The following is an 18,973-nucleotide window of genomic DNA, read 5'->3' as shown; positions in this document are numbered from 1 at the left end:
TAGCCTATTTGTCACCATCTTTGTAAATCTTTATCATTTTCTTTGTCTCTCTCCCTACTTAGATGATTACATACATTCAGACGCACGTTTGAATGTATGTATTCATCTAAGTAGATATATATCAATGAATATAGGTAGATACTTCAGTTGGCATATGTTTTAATTTATGTATGTTTAATTCACACTTGCAGATTTGTATCGACGTTAAAGTTTGCATGCATGTATGTATACTTTCCACTTGTAGATTTGTATCGTTGCTAAACTCCTCATTAGAGATCACAAAAAGGGAACCTAAGGCAAAAAAGAATATCAGAAGATATTATGCACACATTATGAACGGTGTAAGTATTGTTCTCATATATACATGTTCATCTAAGGTATATTCTGAATGTGTTTGTTCAAAACGAGAAGGTATAGAAACGAATCGAGCCTGATCAAGGTGGACTAAATAAATCTCTTTGTAATTGCACGCGCTGGAGAGTCTTTTTTAATTACCTAGATGCGACACTCCAAATTCATTTGTTCAAAGGTTCGTCTTAGAATAATGTATTTTATTGTTCGTAGAACAAAGTAAAGTGAACCTGTCCATTGCAACCTGGTCCACTCAGGAAGCAGCGTCCGTTGTAAAATTGTAAAACATATCTTGCATCCTGTTTGATGACAAATAGGGTCACATGTTCGTTTTCTGTCTTCACAGGTGATAAATGATAGAATGACGCGTAACATGTTAGAAGGATTGCAAACGAAATGCAGTATTTTGTACACTTTTATTCCAGATAGGTAAATTATATTAGCTCTGAAAAATTATATTTGTCTATTTATAGGTAGACCAACTCTACAAAGGAATAAACGATCCTGATATAGCCATCAATGTAAAGATTCGCGCATTCGTAGTTTTCCAGGTAAAATATGTTTCAATCTTTTGATACCTGCACGTCATTGGGTGCTTCTGTTATCGTGTATGATTGTTGGTAAACACCCGGCTTAATTCAGATATTTCATTGCAAAATTGTAACATTCTTATAACGAATACTACGAAATAGCTTCCATCACATAAAAGTTACGATTTTTGCTACGTTTATACTTCAGCTGGATCCATCTTTGATAGATTGACTTAATCAGATTGACTTAATTGTCATAGCATCACCAGTTTGTCAATATCTACTAGTGTAATTCATCAAATTTAGTAACAAAGAATTAGTGTTACCGTGCAAAAGGTGCGATACACTAAAATACGTACATCATACACCATATATAATACCGCACTGATATTATAATTCTTGTTCAACACGTCATCTCATATTTACGATAATATACCACCTTTATAATTCTTGTCAATTCAAAGTAGGTAGCTACACTATGTATCAAACTGCAAAAGGTGGAACGATTATGTGCGAGTACATTGCATAATGCCAAGTCAATATTGAAGCGTTTCAACGATGACTTTGTGGAATGTTTGAAGTGTTTGCATTGTTTTCCTCCATCATAAAATCTTTCTTAGTTGCTTGCTGACATGCATGTGACTTAACCTGCTCATCTTAACAGTGATTTTATTAGCAGGCATCAGATGCCTGGAAGGCCTATCCGCGTGAGAACGTTTCTAAAGGAACATATCATGGTGGCTAATCCTAAGACGTTTCATCTGGCAATCCAAGTGAAATGGTTCAAACTAGCCATGGGGTTAGTACGACGTCCAGTTTTCGCAGGGATACAGAAGGGTTATCAATACACTGACGCGTTGATATTCAGCTTTGTTTGCAAATCGATGAGCCCGCAAACCACCAAATACTCTTGATTTCTATACGGCCTGTACTTGACAGTGTTTTGCTGAGATAGGTGATCGTGTCCACAGCCACGGTTTTTTGTTCATTAATAAGATGGTAGGCTCTAGGCACGTCTTAGCTGCTATCGGTTGGTGCCTCGCCTTTGTGTTTTCAAGACTGATTGCTTGACTGAACATGGCACTAGCCGTAGAGAAATGGTTCATAATATGTTGCATGTCAGACTCTAATAAGGCGTTCAATGATAATTCGTCAACAAATAAGAGATTTTTAACAGCCAGTTCCACTAACTTGATCTTCGCCCGCAGTCTCTTCAGATAGAATGACTTTCCATTTGGACCAGTATTTAATGTCGATCTCAGCGTCATAATCACGGACGGCATCAGTATGTAAAGGAAATAACAGCATGGTGAAGATTAATGAGACAAACACACCGATTTACATGAATCCATTGGTACCTGATAATAGTTTTTGACCAGTTTTGCTCTAATGTATCCTAGTACATGTATATCGAATCTAGTTTGTTGGTCATTTCGTCAAAAAATGTAATTTGCATTTTTATATTTCACTTTGGAAACATTTTACGTTGGTGGCACGTATTTGTCTTGCAGTCGTTGACAAAGCTTCACCTAGATATTGAACTTGAGAATATATGTATATGGTCCATTCATAATTCTGCACTTACGAATGCCTTGGTAATGACGATGTTATCACTGAGATAAAAACACGTGGATAGTGTGGGCCTCAAATGAGTTTTGTTTCAGATTTGTCAGCTAATGTCTATGTTAGTCATCAGTACGTAGTGCTTCCAAGTAGGCATCCAAGACGTCCCAAAGATGATAATCTTGTCTGCTTTGGGTTCTTCTGCCTTAAATTATCCAGGTTTTCAACAAAGTTGTCCTTGATCTCACATTCCTTTTACGTCGTATGAACATATCCGAGATGATAATATCATGTCTGTCTCCTTATAATATTGGTCTCGTTTCCATTAGTCTGTTATTTGTGAGCTTGCCGATTAGCCGTGATTTAATAGCAATCCCGAAAACAAATTGCATGTACCTTTTCATGAATGTGGCCACTCCAGAACAAACTATAGCAGGCTCCTACTTCAGATAGTTAATTTTCTTCTCCTAGGTGGTTCTAGCTAAGGACAACTAGAATCAGTATATCCGTAAAAGATGATCGCACATGTATATGTGTACTACCCATGAATGGGTAAAGGTGAAAATTGGAAATAGTCGATATGGTTGAAAAAACCGATAGATGGTGGAAATTTAATGGATGATATAACCGTTTGGTACACATGTATAGAACATCTAAAAGATTCACCATCATATCCTATGTGTCATAATGGAGCTCTGTGCGTTTGGTTGGTCGATCGTTACAAGTATTTTCAACAGTAGTCAGCTTCCTATTTAATTATTATTTCCACCTTTAGTGGATCATAAAATTTGCTATTAGTTATATCTCAAAATGTTTACATTTAAATGTTCTGTGTTTCGATACTTTGGAATAAACAATATGCTATTTTGGTTCAATTAATTGTATTGTATTCATTTATAAGTCTTGGTACAAATATTGGTACTGGTTTAGTTATAAATTGAGACTTTGATTCAACTATGGGTTTAATTATAGACAGTCATTCAGTTATAGGTACAGTGTTTGGTATAAGCTTGGAACAATACTTTATGCAGTAATGCATCACCTGTCTCAAACAATATATTACTAGTGTTTTAATTAATATATATGCCACCCTTTCAGTCAAAAAAAGCCACATTAACATGTAATATTTCCCTATCAAACATAAATACATTTTCATTAGTCTTTCTGTTTTTGGCACATTATTTTCAATAAATAACATCTATCTTGTACTTACGTAACCCATCAAGTAGATAGTTGTATACGTATAGCTCAGATTATTAATGTACTACATATAGTTCAAATACTATATATAGTACAAATATCATACATAGTACAAACATCATACATAGTACTAATTGAAAATAGTAAAATAGGTACATAGTACAAACGGTAGACGTATTATGAATAGCATACGTATTACAAATATTATACATATTACAAATAGTATAGGTAGTACGCATATTATGCATAGTACAAATGGTATACAAAGTTGACATAGGATAATTCACATAGGAGAGATAGTTTTCATAACACAGATAGTTCAAATAGGACAACTGTTTTATATAGTACAACGTCTGTGTATGTGTGTGTGTGTATGTGATCTGGACTTTTCACCTATATTTAACAGTTGTTTTAAGTCATATTGCTACGTTATCTGCAATTAGGCAATTTACAGTGATATCTAGCACCGGGGCAACATGCCGCATACATAAAGCATCATGTCCCATCGAGTCATGGTATCCTGTATGCAGGCCGACCAGTCCTAACTCTAACGTCTTCTTGCTAAACGCCAAGAGAAAATAGGGGTACAACCATTTTGCATACCTCTTTGGCATAATATGTCACGTGATTTAACCCGCAAACCCCCCCCCCCCCCGCTCTAATCACTTATGCCAATAGACGGGGATCATATAGTACAAATAGCCCACGTAGCATATATATTTCAAATTGTATAGGTGTTTCGCATAGTACTAAAATCTGTACAGGGAACAAAGAAGCTCTGATGAAGATTATATAAATACAATTTATGAATTAGAGTTTATGAAGTGCAATTTATATTCTATATATGACTTGTGTTATTGCATAATGCATAGAAGTATGTAATACTTATTTTACTTGTCTTCGTTGAAGCATTTTAACTTTAGGTACACCGATATTGTAAAACAGCTTCAAAGCATAATCTCTCAAAGCTTTTCGCGCCTGTTTAGACACAGGACGAATTTGACATCATGCCGGAGAAAAACTGAACTGAAATTAAAAGACACTGTAATTATTAATGCTTTTCAGTCAGAAAATCAGAGTATAGATTGTATACGACACTGCTGGCAACAAAACTAGTTCATATGTAAGGTGTGAAGGAACAAGGCAATATAATGTCACAATCATCTTAAGGTAAAGTTAAAAGGCACTATCAGATTGAGAAAGATTTGCGTTGATACTTAGCAATTCAGAAGCTTTCATTCGTTGAATCAATATTTATCTTCGAAGCGAAATTGAGATACTGAAAAATTCCATTTCAAAACTAAAATTGCAATGGAAACGTAATGAGGAATGATTTACTTATTCTACTCTCTCCCTATTTCTCGCTCTAGTCCTCTCCATATCTTACTGTCCGTATTACTAAACACATTTCCCTATCTCTGGCACTAATCCTCTATATATCTTCCTGTCCGTATTACTAAACTCATTATATTTTTATTGTTTAATTATGTGTGTTTCATAGTCTTGTATCTCTAGTTTCGCATTGATATTTTCTTGTAAATAGCGACAATAAACGAAGGACTAAATCGAAATAATTGCTATATTGTTTTCATTTGTTTCCTTTTTCTTTACAGCGGGAGGCACAATTTCCACACCATGTATCTAAAGTGCATATAGAAAACGGAGTAAAAATGATTAATGGAAGCGGGTATATTGTTGACCTCTTTAACTTGGACTTATCGGGTGTATTTAGGATGCTTCCAGAATACGACCAAATTATACTCTTTACAAGGTAAGTGCATTTACACCTCGAATATAATGACTGCGCTCGTGATACACGAATATTAGATTAAACTATGTTACGGAAACAGTAAATATGGATTTTAATATGTTCTCAAAAAGGCCTAGTAAATTGTACAATCGTTCTAGCCAATATCATACCATGTTCAATCTTTTCGTTGAACGTTCAATATTTTTGATAAATATGCAATATCATTATTTCGACAAAAACTATGTACATTGGATAAATAAGCCTATTGCTTAGAATATTATATTTAATACATTTCCTACCTACATGTAATTAATATAACAACATATTACAATTTTTTAAACGTTAAACTGTACTGTACAATGTTTAATTATGGAGGCGTCCGCGAGAGCAATTTGAAATACACTTGACCACTGATAAAACCTTTTCTGACATACTTTGGATTATATATTATGTCTATTCCAACACTAATCACTTTCATAATGTATTTCGTTTAATAAATATCAACGAGACAATTTTATATTTTTATAATATTATGATTTGGGGTTTTATTAGCTGTTATAATATGTCTGAAAGTGTTCGATTTTTAGCTTGTGTTTAATCTGTATTTTGTTTTTAAAAATATTAATCGTGATTTATGCAGATAAAAATGTGAAAAACAAGAGAACAATAATAATCAACCAGATAATGAACGCTTTGGGGGTAATAATAATGTTTTCCAGGTGAAAAGAGGTCTTAGGAAAAGCACTTCAATGGCTATTTTCTCAGCATGATGTAGCCTAATAAACTGCTGTAAACCATCCAATGAAATGTACCTGTGATACATTTTTTCCCTTTTCGTCTGATAAACGATGCATCGTTTAAATATTGGACTAGGACCTACTATGTTGTGATTAGTGTATTTGTTTATAGCCACTTGTGTAGTAGATGTGCTCTTCATGAAACATGTATAGTACAGAAGGTGTTATTAGATACGAAATAAGACGTTGGCATGATTGCAGCCGATGGAACGTTTGAATAGACAACAATGTAAAAAAGCTTGTAAAAGAAATGTAAGATTGTGGTAATTGTAAAATGAAATCAAGACCACAATAACAAAATGCAAGCATATTACCAGCACGCTGTTGATGTCGGATATATTTTGATTTTATTATTGTTGCTATTGCTCTTTGTCGTCTTCTTTTTCTTCTTCTTACCATTATATTATTGTTAGTATTGTCATTTGTATTATTATTATTACTTTACTAGTATTATTATTAGTATCGTCGTTAGTATTATTATTAGCAGTAATAGCAGTAGTGGTAGTGGTAGTAGTAGTAGTAGTAGTAGTTAACGTTATTACATCATTATTAATACACAACCGTACCTAATTTGTTAATGTTATTTCCTTCAGCGCACAAATTATATGAATATTATTCTTTGGGGACGAACCACAGTCTTGTCAAATAAACATGTCTTTATATTTTTTACCAACTCTGAAATATTAATTTAGTATGTGTAGCCGAAAAGTGACCTTTACCTTTGCTAGATTAAAATAACCTTTCGCAACTTCTTCAATAATCATCTCGTACATATTTGCGAGTTCCATTTATAGTAAGCATGCATTTTCCACAGAACAATAAATTCCTCGTTTGCCAAAGTTATTTTTATTTTTAGCTACCATATGCATAATTAATGAATCAGCGGCAAATTGGTAAATGCTAGAAATAAATGCCTTGTCATTACGAGATATCCTCATCCATAACATTATGCAATAAGAACATATCTCTGTTAAATATTTTTAAAATGGTTCATTTTTCTTTTGATAATTTGTAATGGACCTTGGCTCCACATCTGTGTATTCTTCTAGTTTTGATTTAGTGTGATTTCCTTACAAGTCACTTGCTGTGTACGTTAACACAAATGAAACAGGGGTCTTTTTTCTTATCTATCTCATTTATATTATATTTGTCGGAGTTGTTGCACTTTTTCCTAATGTTGAAATTTGTATACTCCGAAACATATTTATCAAAAGTCATTGATTCATTCGAGTCCATAGTGGATGTAATGTAATTTCGAAGACAACTATTCAAAGCAGAAAAATTGAAGTGAAAAAATTGAAGATGAAAATTGGCACAATGTAGATTTCATAGTACAGTGTATTTCCAATGTGTTTTGTATTTAAAAATTGTATCCGAAATTCTTGTATTATCCACTGATATATCAATCAACACACTCGCCTATGACGGTTGTCCGTCATTGGATGAGGTGACTGATTTTTTGAATGGATATCTGTATGTGTAAGCAATAATCACGAGCAACATCTTTTACAAATTGAACCAACAGAACAGTAAACCGTGAGTTCACCGCACTGTAAGAAGGAATTTTATGTTTTAATAAAGTTTAGCTGAAAATAATATTTAAGTATTGGATGAGCATGGTCGGTTTTGAGATAAAACGAGAAGCAAAAATTTACATGTACACATCCTACTGAACTCAAGCTTTCTTATTAATTTCAGCTCTGCTTTGCACTCTTGTGTCGATCAACATTAAGCATCCACTTATTCGTTCCGTATACCATTGCAAATCATAAACCTGCAAGATGCATTTCTTAAACAACTCATAATTAGCACTTTGAAGTGTAAACTTGACGAGCTATGTCAATAACTTCACTTTCTAATAATAACGTATAATGCTGTCTATGCCATTTCCAATTTTCAGTGATTTCATCAAAGTGATCGAAGTCCTTATATACTTGCATCTCTGTCAAAGCTGGTCTTTTTTGCAAACATCTTTTCTCTCCTTTTTCATTTGCCTATCTTCTTATTTATGTATCTCTATATCACTCTCTTTTTATGCTGTTTGAATTTCCATGTGATCATGTTTTTTCTCTCACTCTACTTTGTATTTTCCTATCCATCTTTTGTAGCTGCCGTTTTCTTAACTCTTTTTCATATGCTTATAAGTAGTGTAAATATGTTCAATTCCATTCAACACAAGTTGCATGCTTACTAATCAGATTCAAAATACTAGAAACACAACATCTTGTTTTCAATAAATAAAGATTCAAAATATGTAGTATCTCTTCCTTTGTTAAAGAACATTTTCCTTGCGGGAGGGTACTATATGAGAATCTCAGACAATTCGTCCTTTAGCCAACGACTGTTATCTTTCATTAGTAACCTTGTTTACTAAATATTTCTGAAACATGTGAAATTAAAACCGTTTACATTAACAACGAAACTAACGAACTGAAGTAAATATACTTTTCAAAGCGATTTTAATATCTCATTTGTTTAAAGTCAGATCTCACACAATGCCTCAATTTGTGATTCAGCTCTGAGGCTTTAAAATGATTTACAAGAAGGAGCAAAGCCACCACGTTTAGTAAAATCAGGAAATAAATTTTTCATCTTAGTTTCAAAGTAAAAAGTTAAGAGGTACTTAGAGCATGGTAAACTAAATTCCAAATAATCCTAAATGTTCGTTCACGACTAATGCAGTAAAGAACGATGCGAATAAAATTTCAATAAACTTGTATGTTATGATATGCAAATATTCTTGAATATTTGTAGGAATCAACAGTCGCAATGTATCAGAAATAATATAATTCAGAATAATTTGCAATAATTCACAATAATACCAAGATCATGTTTTAGGTACAAAATAATTAAACCGGGGCACATTTAGAATCCTAATAAAATAAAATGAATAGAATGTGGGTCGAAATATTTATTCTACAAGATTATATGGTTGTAAGCAAAACTAGACCTTGGCCATGAATAGCAGCATAAAAGTCTTGTAAAAATGACTAAAGGACGTTAGGCCTCTGTACTTTACTGTCACTCACGTACAAAGGTCAATTACAAGAAAAATTAATCATGTATTACGGTTTGTATGAAAAATCGTATGTTGTGCAAATACATATAAACTACTGTATTTTATATTTAGACACTCGATGTACCTTGGTGACATGCATGCTAGTCAATCTGGCGGTAAGTACACGGTCTCTATATCTTTCTTTATCTCTATTTCACCTCATCTCTTTGTTTCTCTACCTCTCTGCGATCAAATGTACCATAATAATTGTAGTTTAATAGATGCAAACCATGGGCTGATTCATTATTTTGAAGTCACTAACAATTAGAAACGATGGTATATTCAAGCTGTTTCTAATTGATTTGGTAGAACATGTTTACAGGGGGGAATATAATGCACTTTCATTATAGACGTACAAAGTGAAAACGATAATCTTCGTGTCACAAAAACAGACAAAGATGAATTGTATCGGATATATTTTCCGAGAATATGTACGTTTACAACTATGGTTGTTATACTTTACTACATACTATAATTATCACTTGCTTCTCAGTTTCTAAACAAAAATATATAGTAATACATCTAGATACCACCTTTTAAATTTACCAGGAACTTTGATTTATAGTTACGTCAAAACACTCATACGTATCATGTTTAATGTGTTCCTTTTATAATATTATCGACATCAGCCATAGACCATGCAATTTACACCGTTATCTTGTTATAATAAATTTAAATGTATTAAATACCGTGCTTTGTCCAAACCTTATTTAATTGAATTATTATAGTTCATTTATGTTTGCGATTTCGTTTGCTCTTAGGTGTAAAAACTTCACATTGTGGGGCATACGTTTGTACGTGAACTCAATAATTAACATTATTACACAGTAAATTGTTGCCGAAAGCAAATCCTTATAGACTTTAGCACCAACAGCTTTTATTCACAATATGATGTACATGCGAACTGAAATATAACTCAAAAACAACTTATGGCAACGTGACGAGCATCATAAATCGTATTTACTATTATAAATATACACTTAATAGCATATTATGAGCATCACAGGTTTGATAGGTGGGACTGTGTTTATCCAAGTGGTGAAGCAGCTTTTTGTATAAGTGGATGAATACACGCTCGTACATACAGATGCAGTCTATGATTGTTATCATCACAATGAGTGTGCAGAGAACAGAAATAGTCTTATAATGAAAAAGACAGAACTTTTTCTTAACATATTATTATAAGTAGAATTATAAGTATAATTATACATATTTATATGTTAAAGATATTGACTTATAAATATAGACTAAATACAATTATTTAAAATAAATAAATAAATAAATAAAATCAACACGTATAAAGTGTGACGGGTTTTGCTTCCTTGCATCATATACTTAATTCAAACTGAATCCATTTACATTGCTTATTTTATTAAACATATTTCGTTTCTAAGTGACAAATGATATAAACAATGTGACATAACATAACATCATACTTTTTTTAGCTCGCGTAATTATTTTATTCTTTAACGAATACTTAACCTAGAAAAATACATGCAGAACACAGACAAATTATAGTTTAATAGATAAAAATACATAAATCTGGATCTTAATAACACAAAGATCTAAATTGATAACTATATAAACAATTTGTGAGGAAAACGAGATAAACAGTTGTATTAAAATTTTTATTATGTTTAATGCCCATTTTTTGAAAATATGTTATACCTTGAGTCATTATTAATGAATGTTCAATATTTCATCAGAATTCAAATTATATAATAAAATTATGATGTGAAAAACTTATAATCATATAAATAAAAAATATTTCTAAAAAATAATTAATCATTATATATTGATTTGTTAGAACGCCTCTTCTTTTCTCAAAGAATTAGTAAAGATATTTTTATAATATTAGTTTATGCATTCACTATTTATATTATTCTGTAAATGACACTAATGAATAAATATTCTGTAATAAATGTAAATCAGTGACATAAAACAAATACAAGTCATAACATAATTAAAATACATAGCACATTATTTTAAATAAATAATTATATAAGCAATTATTAATGAATGTCGTATAGATTTGTAGAATTTAGAACTTTCGGTTATACCGCATTCAGACGGTGAATCTAAAAGGTTTCCTTACGAGACGTTCCATCTCAGAATCAGCTATGACAGTTGGTTGAAAGAATATGTCAATACAAGTATTTATATATTAATGTCCAAATAAAATGTTAGCGCTAGATTTACGATTTGCGAGCGTATTTGCTCTGTAGGATTCCATTTTATTTTAATGACTCAAATACATTCTCTTACAATAAATATGGATTGGTGCATCATTCAGTCGGTATCATTTGTTACCATTTAAGTTTGTTATTACAGATCTAGAACTGTCTTTTTATTTTCCTTAAGGTCTTTCCTTCCCAGGGCAGGTATGTGTGCCTGGTTATAGAGTTGAGATTGTTCATTCGAGTGATTATTTTAGGGCAACGTCCATTGCAGCACACGAGCTTGGTCATAGGTAAGTCAACTTTTGTACCCTATCGTTCATTTGCTTTATCATGCATTATGTTTATTTTCTTTAGTTGATTCTAGGTTTCAATATGCTCCAATGAGGTTTAAAAGTTGTATCTCTTTTCCGGTTTACTCCATTTAAAGAAGTAGCTCATCTTTCGGCGAATATATTGTATAGGTATGAAATAAACATAAAATCTGTACATCAAAATAATCAGCAACCTTTTGAACTCTATCATTCATTTGCTTTATCATGCAATCTGTGTATGTTTTATTTTGTTGATTCTAGGTTTCAATGAGGTTTAAAAGTGGCTTTTCTTTTCCGGTTACATTTCTAAACAAACTGAATTTCCCGCGAGAACAGATAATGTTGAGTTACATTGGTTTATGAATTAAGTTGTAAAATATTCATTAAAAATTTGCCCAGCGATATCAAAACTATAATGACATTCAACTACATCCATTTGGTGTCCTTTATTATTTCTTTATTTATAATTTGAGAAGATATTTACAATTAAAGGATTCGAACAAATCTAAGTATTAACGATACGATCTAATATATATTGCTGTATATGTTAATACACCAAGACCAAATTGATTTTTTCCCGGGAGATTCAGTATAGAAATAGTACAAATATTTCATAACAATTTGTAATAATACTAATGTAGAAGCTAAGTCAAGTTGGCGTGATGATGATACTAAAATGTTGTGACATGCTAGTGAATATACCTTAGAGCTTTACTAGCTGCGTGGACAAACAAAATGTAGAATGTGAGAAATTAACATTCAAGTTTATTCAGAATCATATTGTACTGAAGGACGTAAAGACCAGACGACCATATAATAGTTTTGTAGGCACAAATGATATAACAAAATTAAGCACAAACATAAGTTAAACACAAACATAAATGAATATATTGAACATGTGTCGATTTAAAAAAAAAAAAAATATTTAACTTTTGACCGCTCCGGTGGCCTAGTGGTTAGAGCGTCCGCCTCGGATGCTGGAGGTCGTGGGTTCGAACCCCGGCCGAGTCATACCAGAGACTTAAAAAATGGTACTAACAGCTGCTTGCTTGGTGCTCAGCATTAAGAGGTGTGTGTTAGGACTGGTTGGCCAGGTGTCAGGATAATGTGACTGGGTGGGACATCATGCTACATGTCTGCGGCATGATGACCCAGTGCTAGACATCACTATAAACTGCCACATTGCAGACATCGTAGCGATATGACTGAAAAATTGTTAAAGCTACGTTAAAAATCAAAATCACATCACATCACATCACATTTAACTTTTGATCTGCATATTAATCACTTACGACTTGAATTTCCTACACTCAGATCCCGTATGAAATATAATAGAAGCAATGTAAGAATTCACCAAAATGTTAAACATGTATGCAAATGAATATTTAACTTGGAATTAAAGGGCGACACTTCAGGAGCATAAATCGTTTGTATTGTATGTGATAATTTATTTGTATCATTTCTTTTGTTGAAGTTGTGATTTGACTGTAGGAAGCAAAACATGCACCATATATCTATATATATATATATATATATATATATATCTATATATATATATATATATATATATATATATATATATATATATATATATATATATATATATATATATCCAATGTTCATTATGGAGGTCTAATTTATGAACGTTTTTTTTTTATTTTTTAAATTTGTCTTTAATTAGCTTATATTGTTAGTATCAAATTTAGTGCAAAATTATTTCTACGAATAAATGTCCACGTAGATAGGTAAAATAATTATTTGTTTTTTGTATATACAAGAAGTTTAAATATCAAGAATTACAAAATCTTTGTGTTTTTAAGAGTAAACGTTTGACTGAATTATTATAGTGGATTTGAAAAATTCTACTTTCGACTTTTATAATATTAATAAGGGCATAAATTGCGATTAGGACCGTAAAGATGTAATATTGTATTAAGTCGTTTTTGTGTTTAATAGTGAACAGATATTTTGACTCTTTACTGCAATATGTTATTTTGTTACCCATTTTCTTTTGCATAAAAAAATTCAGAGAAGTTGTAATAAAAGATTCTAACCTATGAAGAATCATTTTGTTTTACTCCTACAATTATTGACACCGATGTAAGCAAATGTTTTCAAAAAGTAAAAAAAAAAAATCTAAATAATAAATAGCATAATTTTGATCAAATCATATTATCAGCTATGATGATCAACAACAAATTATTCCAACGTTTAATTTAATTTATGGTAGTAAGATGTGAAATTGTATTATTGCTTATATCAAAGCAAATATTTGATTGAACTGTGTTGTCTCCTAAAGAAGAAAACTTACAAGTTACATGTTTGTATATTAAGACAAATTACCTGATGGTACGCAACAATAAGAAGATAATACGCGAAATGTAGTCAGATTCTATTTAATTATTATTAACATTCAAAAGATGTTTAAGTGTCCAATATAAATCGATCTGATATCTGATAATTATACAATATCTGGACTTTATAAGTACACTGAAATCGGAAAAATGGAAAGAATATTTATATGTAGTGTACTGGGATATTTTTTATATAAACGGACGCTGTGCAGTTTTAAACGTAAATTACATATGAAAACTAGTCAATGAAACGATACCGTTTTTGTGGTTTGCGATATAAATTATGGTTCAGTCAAGTATCAATGTTTGGTTCAACGCCCTTTCGTCAGTATCATCATATGTGAATACCTTGGTTTTATAGGAATTGTCATCCATTCAATTGTTTTCAAGACTTAATGTTAAGAACTTTACTATAATAACAAAGACTGATTATATAAATAGTAAAAAATTTATTCGAATTTTAAATAACATTGTGTCTATCCAAGACACAATATTGCAAGATATTGTACATGCTTCTTTACAAACATCTTCTAGAATTTTAAATTACCTCAGATGTAAAATATGTGACGAGAACATTATTTAGATAAACAAATACAAACATTATTTTTATTTTTGCATTTTGGAAATTATGCAAGGCATTCGCTGCGCTATACATTATGATCATTACAAGATCTAATTTCTTAGTTCATGTTTCATGACTGAATTATCTGCCCCAGCCTTGGAGCTGTACATGACGGAGATGTCAATGACACAGCTTGTAAAGCTGAAGATGGCTTTATCATGGCTCCCTCTCTACAAGATTTCGATCCGGACAAGACATACTCCAAGAACCCCTGGCTATTTTCTACCTGTTCCGTGAAGGAGTTTAAGAAGACACTAGCGAACAAGTATGTACAATCTACATAGGAACAAATATGATAACAAAATGCATTCGTTGATGTCTTTTTGTTAATGTACCTGGTGTGAACAACTGCTCAGGAACAACACAGTTTTCACAGCAGTTTGTGGAAACTGGTTGGTCTGTAACGTCAGCAATTAAATAGTAATGTTAAAATAACAGATCGAAATATAACATGTCCTTTTAGGTCATATATTTTATGCCCTTATGAACATAAAAACATTCGAGCAATAGTATATATACTGAGATTGGTAGGGCACACACATACCAAAGTTATAACGTTAGTCGGTGAACATGTAGCTAGGTAAATTGAATATCTATCTATACATGTATCAATTTATCTATCAAGACATATATATATATATATATATATATATATATATATATATATATATATATATATCGATCGATCTATCTATCTATCTATCTAACAATATATATATATATATATATATATATATATATATATATATATATATATAGCTATCTATCTATCTATTTATCAGTCTTCCTATCTAGCTATATATATATATATATATATATATATATATATATATATATATATATATATATATATATATATATATATATATATATATATCTATATATATCTATATCGCTATATATCTATATATATATCTATATATATCTATATCGCTATATATCTATCGATCGATCTATTTCTGTATATATATATATATATATATATATATATATATATATGTCTATCTATCTATATATTTATATATCTATCTGTATTATATATATATATAATACAGATAGATTGATATATATATATATATTTATATATCTATCTGTATATCTATATATATAAATACATATCTATATGTCTATACTATATATATATATATATATATATATATATATATATATATATATATATATATATATATATATATATATATATATATATATATGTGTGTGTGTGTGTGTGTGTGTGTGTGTATCTATTTACGTATCTATATATCTATATATGTATCTAACTGTCAATCGGACTATCTATCTGTCTATATATAACTGTATATTTATATCTATCTATCTACCAATCTATCTATCTTTCTATCTATCTATATATCTATCTACATATTTATTTAACTATCTATCTATCTATCTATTTATCTTACCATATATATATATATATATATATATATATATATATATATATATATATATATATCAGTCTGTCTTTATGTATGAATATCTATGTGTCTGTCGCTATGAACAATCCATTTCATATTTCAGAAATTGTGTAACCAGGGAACCTATCTACACTCCAGCTGAATTGAGCGAATTAAACAAGTTTCTGAAAAAACTGCCAGGACAGAAGTACACACCCTCTATGCAATGTCAACTCATCATGGGACGTGGATCTTCTTACTGTGGGGTATGTAATAAAACTAAGTACCAAGGTGCGAAGGACGTGTGTAGAATTATAAGCACTGTGACCTTGTCACTGTGCACGCAAATCCTATTTCACTCAAGAGTCCTTTATGCGGCATTTAATTACATAGATCAAGCGACAGATTAATGAGCAGTACATATATATGTATAGAGTTCAGGAGTATAGCAGCTAAGTTCTAATTAATTAGTACGATACAACATATGTCCCGTCAATGGTAAAGGTCAAAAACTTTAATGTTAAAAATTTCAGGATATTACCTGTTTCCATCAAACAAACAAAAAGGCCAAAATAGGTCATATAAAATTAAGGATAAAAGTAAACGATAACATACGTGCAGCATAGGAATTTTGTCCTGATATAATATATACTAGTGCGGACAGGCAAAGTGATTAATGCTGCTTTCCAGTAGACCTAGGTTTGATTCCCAGTTGAATACTGATTAAATAGTGTCTAAACGTTATGATGGTCTTTTTATTAAAAAATAATTCTGTCTAGTATTGTTAAGCGTACTCTTGTAGAAATCCAGTGTTCGCAGTTTCCCTTCTGTGTAGTATAGTTTTGTAATTCTCCTGCGTCTCTCTCTCTCTGTTTGTCTGTCTATCTCTCTCTGGTTCTGTCTGTCTGTCTCTTTATATCTCCTTCTCTCGTTGTATATATATATATATATATATATATATATATATATATATATATATATATATATATATATATATATATATATGTGTGTGTGTGTGTGTGTGTGTGTGTGTGTGTGTGTCTTTCTCTGTGCGTGTGAGTGTGTTTATGTATATTAGCAGTTTTGAAAGGTAAAGATTTCGTTCGTGAAACATTATCTAGACTCAGATTCGGGAGGCAGCGGGTTCGAACCCGTACCGAGTCATACCAAAGACTCATAAGTATGGTACTGATTAAATGCCTAGTATTTCACTCAGAATTAAGAGGCTAGTGTTAGGACTGGTCGACCTTGTGTCAGGTAAATGTGAGATGGTGGTACATCATGTTATATGTCTACAGCATGGTGACCGAGCCCTAGACATCACTATTAACTGCCACACTGTTTTCGTAGCGATGTGACTGAAAACTTGTCAATCCTACGTTACAAATCCAAGTCTCACATACACCCACACACATACTTTATAAAGAATATATATCATAGAGCAAAAATAGATACACTCGACATGATCATGCTGAAGAATGATCAGAATTGTATACATTTTGTCTTTTGTTCTCTTTTTGTTATTTTCTTTACTTTTATTTTGCGTTTCAAATTGCATTATCAGTTGACATTTTTTAATTGAACATAAGTTGTCAAGACTTTATATGTTCTTCAACATTACCATCTAAGAATATGTGTTTGCCATTACTTTAAGATTATTCTCCATCCTGAGTTTTACTCATGCTCCTTTACCTACATGAACACCAACGCAATCACACTAGCACACACAGACAGGTAAACTATCAAATATTGTACAAAATTACCTCGCATTTACATCCTCATTGGTGTATTATATTGTTTGTTTGCTCTTGCAATGCGAAAATAAAGGCAAATTAAAAAGTGAAACACAAAATTAACAAAGGGTCCACTTTTCCTAAGCCACATCAGTAATGTTACTCACTTTAGCAGCATATTTTTGCCAGCTGTTTCTATGATAAAACACAATGTTTATAATAGGAAAGATTTTGGCAGTTGGTTTCCACGAAGTAATCTGTATATAATCTATCTTGCAAGCAAGATTTGAAGGCTGGCAAGAAAATAAAAGTATTGATATCTTTCAACGAAACCTTTTCGTGTACTATGTTCGTCTTGTTGACAAATAACGGATGCATTCACGTGTTTCACCCAGCAAAATATCTCTTCTGTCTAAATTGGAACTATGAAGATCCTTACCATTCATTGATGCAATTTTAATCTGGGCATCGAATACTAGTTCTGTTTTTGAGTTCAAGTTGTTTAGAGCTAATATACACATTCAATATCATAAACAAAATTGGCTTGCACCTTGAAATAAACTCTTACGCAGCCATAACATGGCTACAAAAGTTATTAGTGTAGTAAAATGTCATGCTACACTTATTATATGTATGATATTGCCATAATAAACATGAATTATGTTTTATACTAGAGTGCTGTCATACTTACGAACGTTTAACATCAAGACAGTGTAGCTGTATAAAAAATACAAAAACAGAGCGTTTCTTCTCAATTTTCTTCCTTTGCCTAAAGATTAAAAGCCAGTACATACAAGTTCTTCAGCAATTTGTTGGACATCTACAAGTGTGTACAAAGCTTATGAAACATAAGACACATATACACACATTCACACAGACACACGCACAATCACACAAACATTATATATATGAACATATCTATACATACATACATGCTTGTATGTATGTATGTATGTATGTATGTATGTATGTATGTATGTATGTCTGTATGGATGTATGTATGTATGTATGTATGTATGTATGTATGTACGTATGTATGTATGCAACTACTACTTGGAATGTTATATTTTCCACCATATCTGGAAAAGGTGCTCTGCCATTTTAATATT

General features: G+C 31.3%; 1 protein-coding gene across 1 annotated transcript in view; it reads left to right on the top strand.

Annotated features, from left to right (window-relative positions):
• Positions 1–830: 830 nt before the first annotated feature.
• The window catches only part of LOC149774473 (metalloprotease mig-17-like), a 28,882-nt gene continuing 10,739 nt past the window's right edge, over positions 831–18,973 (top strand). Inside the window, exons 1-6 of the mRNA XM_089945275.1 lie at positions 831–902; positions 5,258–5,415; positions 9,322–9,365; positions 11,611–11,719; positions 14,811–14,981; positions 16,256–16,397. Coding sequence (XP_089801401.1) covers positions 5,315–5,415; positions 9,322–9,365; positions 11,611–11,719; positions 14,811–14,981; positions 16,256–16,397 — 567 coding nt within the window. The 5' untranslated portion in view covers positions 831–902; positions 5,258–5,314. The remainder of the gene's footprint in view (positions 903–5,257; positions 5,416–9,321; positions 9,366–11,610; positions 11,720–14,810; positions 14,982–16,255; positions 16,398–18,973) is intronic.

The sequence above is a fragment of the Sinohyriopsis cumingii genome, unplaced genomic scaffold, assembly GCF_028554795.1.
Source record: "Sinohyriopsis cumingii isolate HCF-2022 unplaced genomic scaffold, ASM2855479v2 utg000229l, whole genome shotgun sequence".
In the NCBI taxonomy this organism is placed as follows: Eukaryota; Metazoa; Mollusca; class Bivalvia; order Unionida; family Unionidae; genus Sinohyriopsis; species Sinohyriopsis cumingii.
Note: the sequence above shows the minus strand (reverse complement) of the source record. Positions and strands in the feature narration are given on the sequence as shown.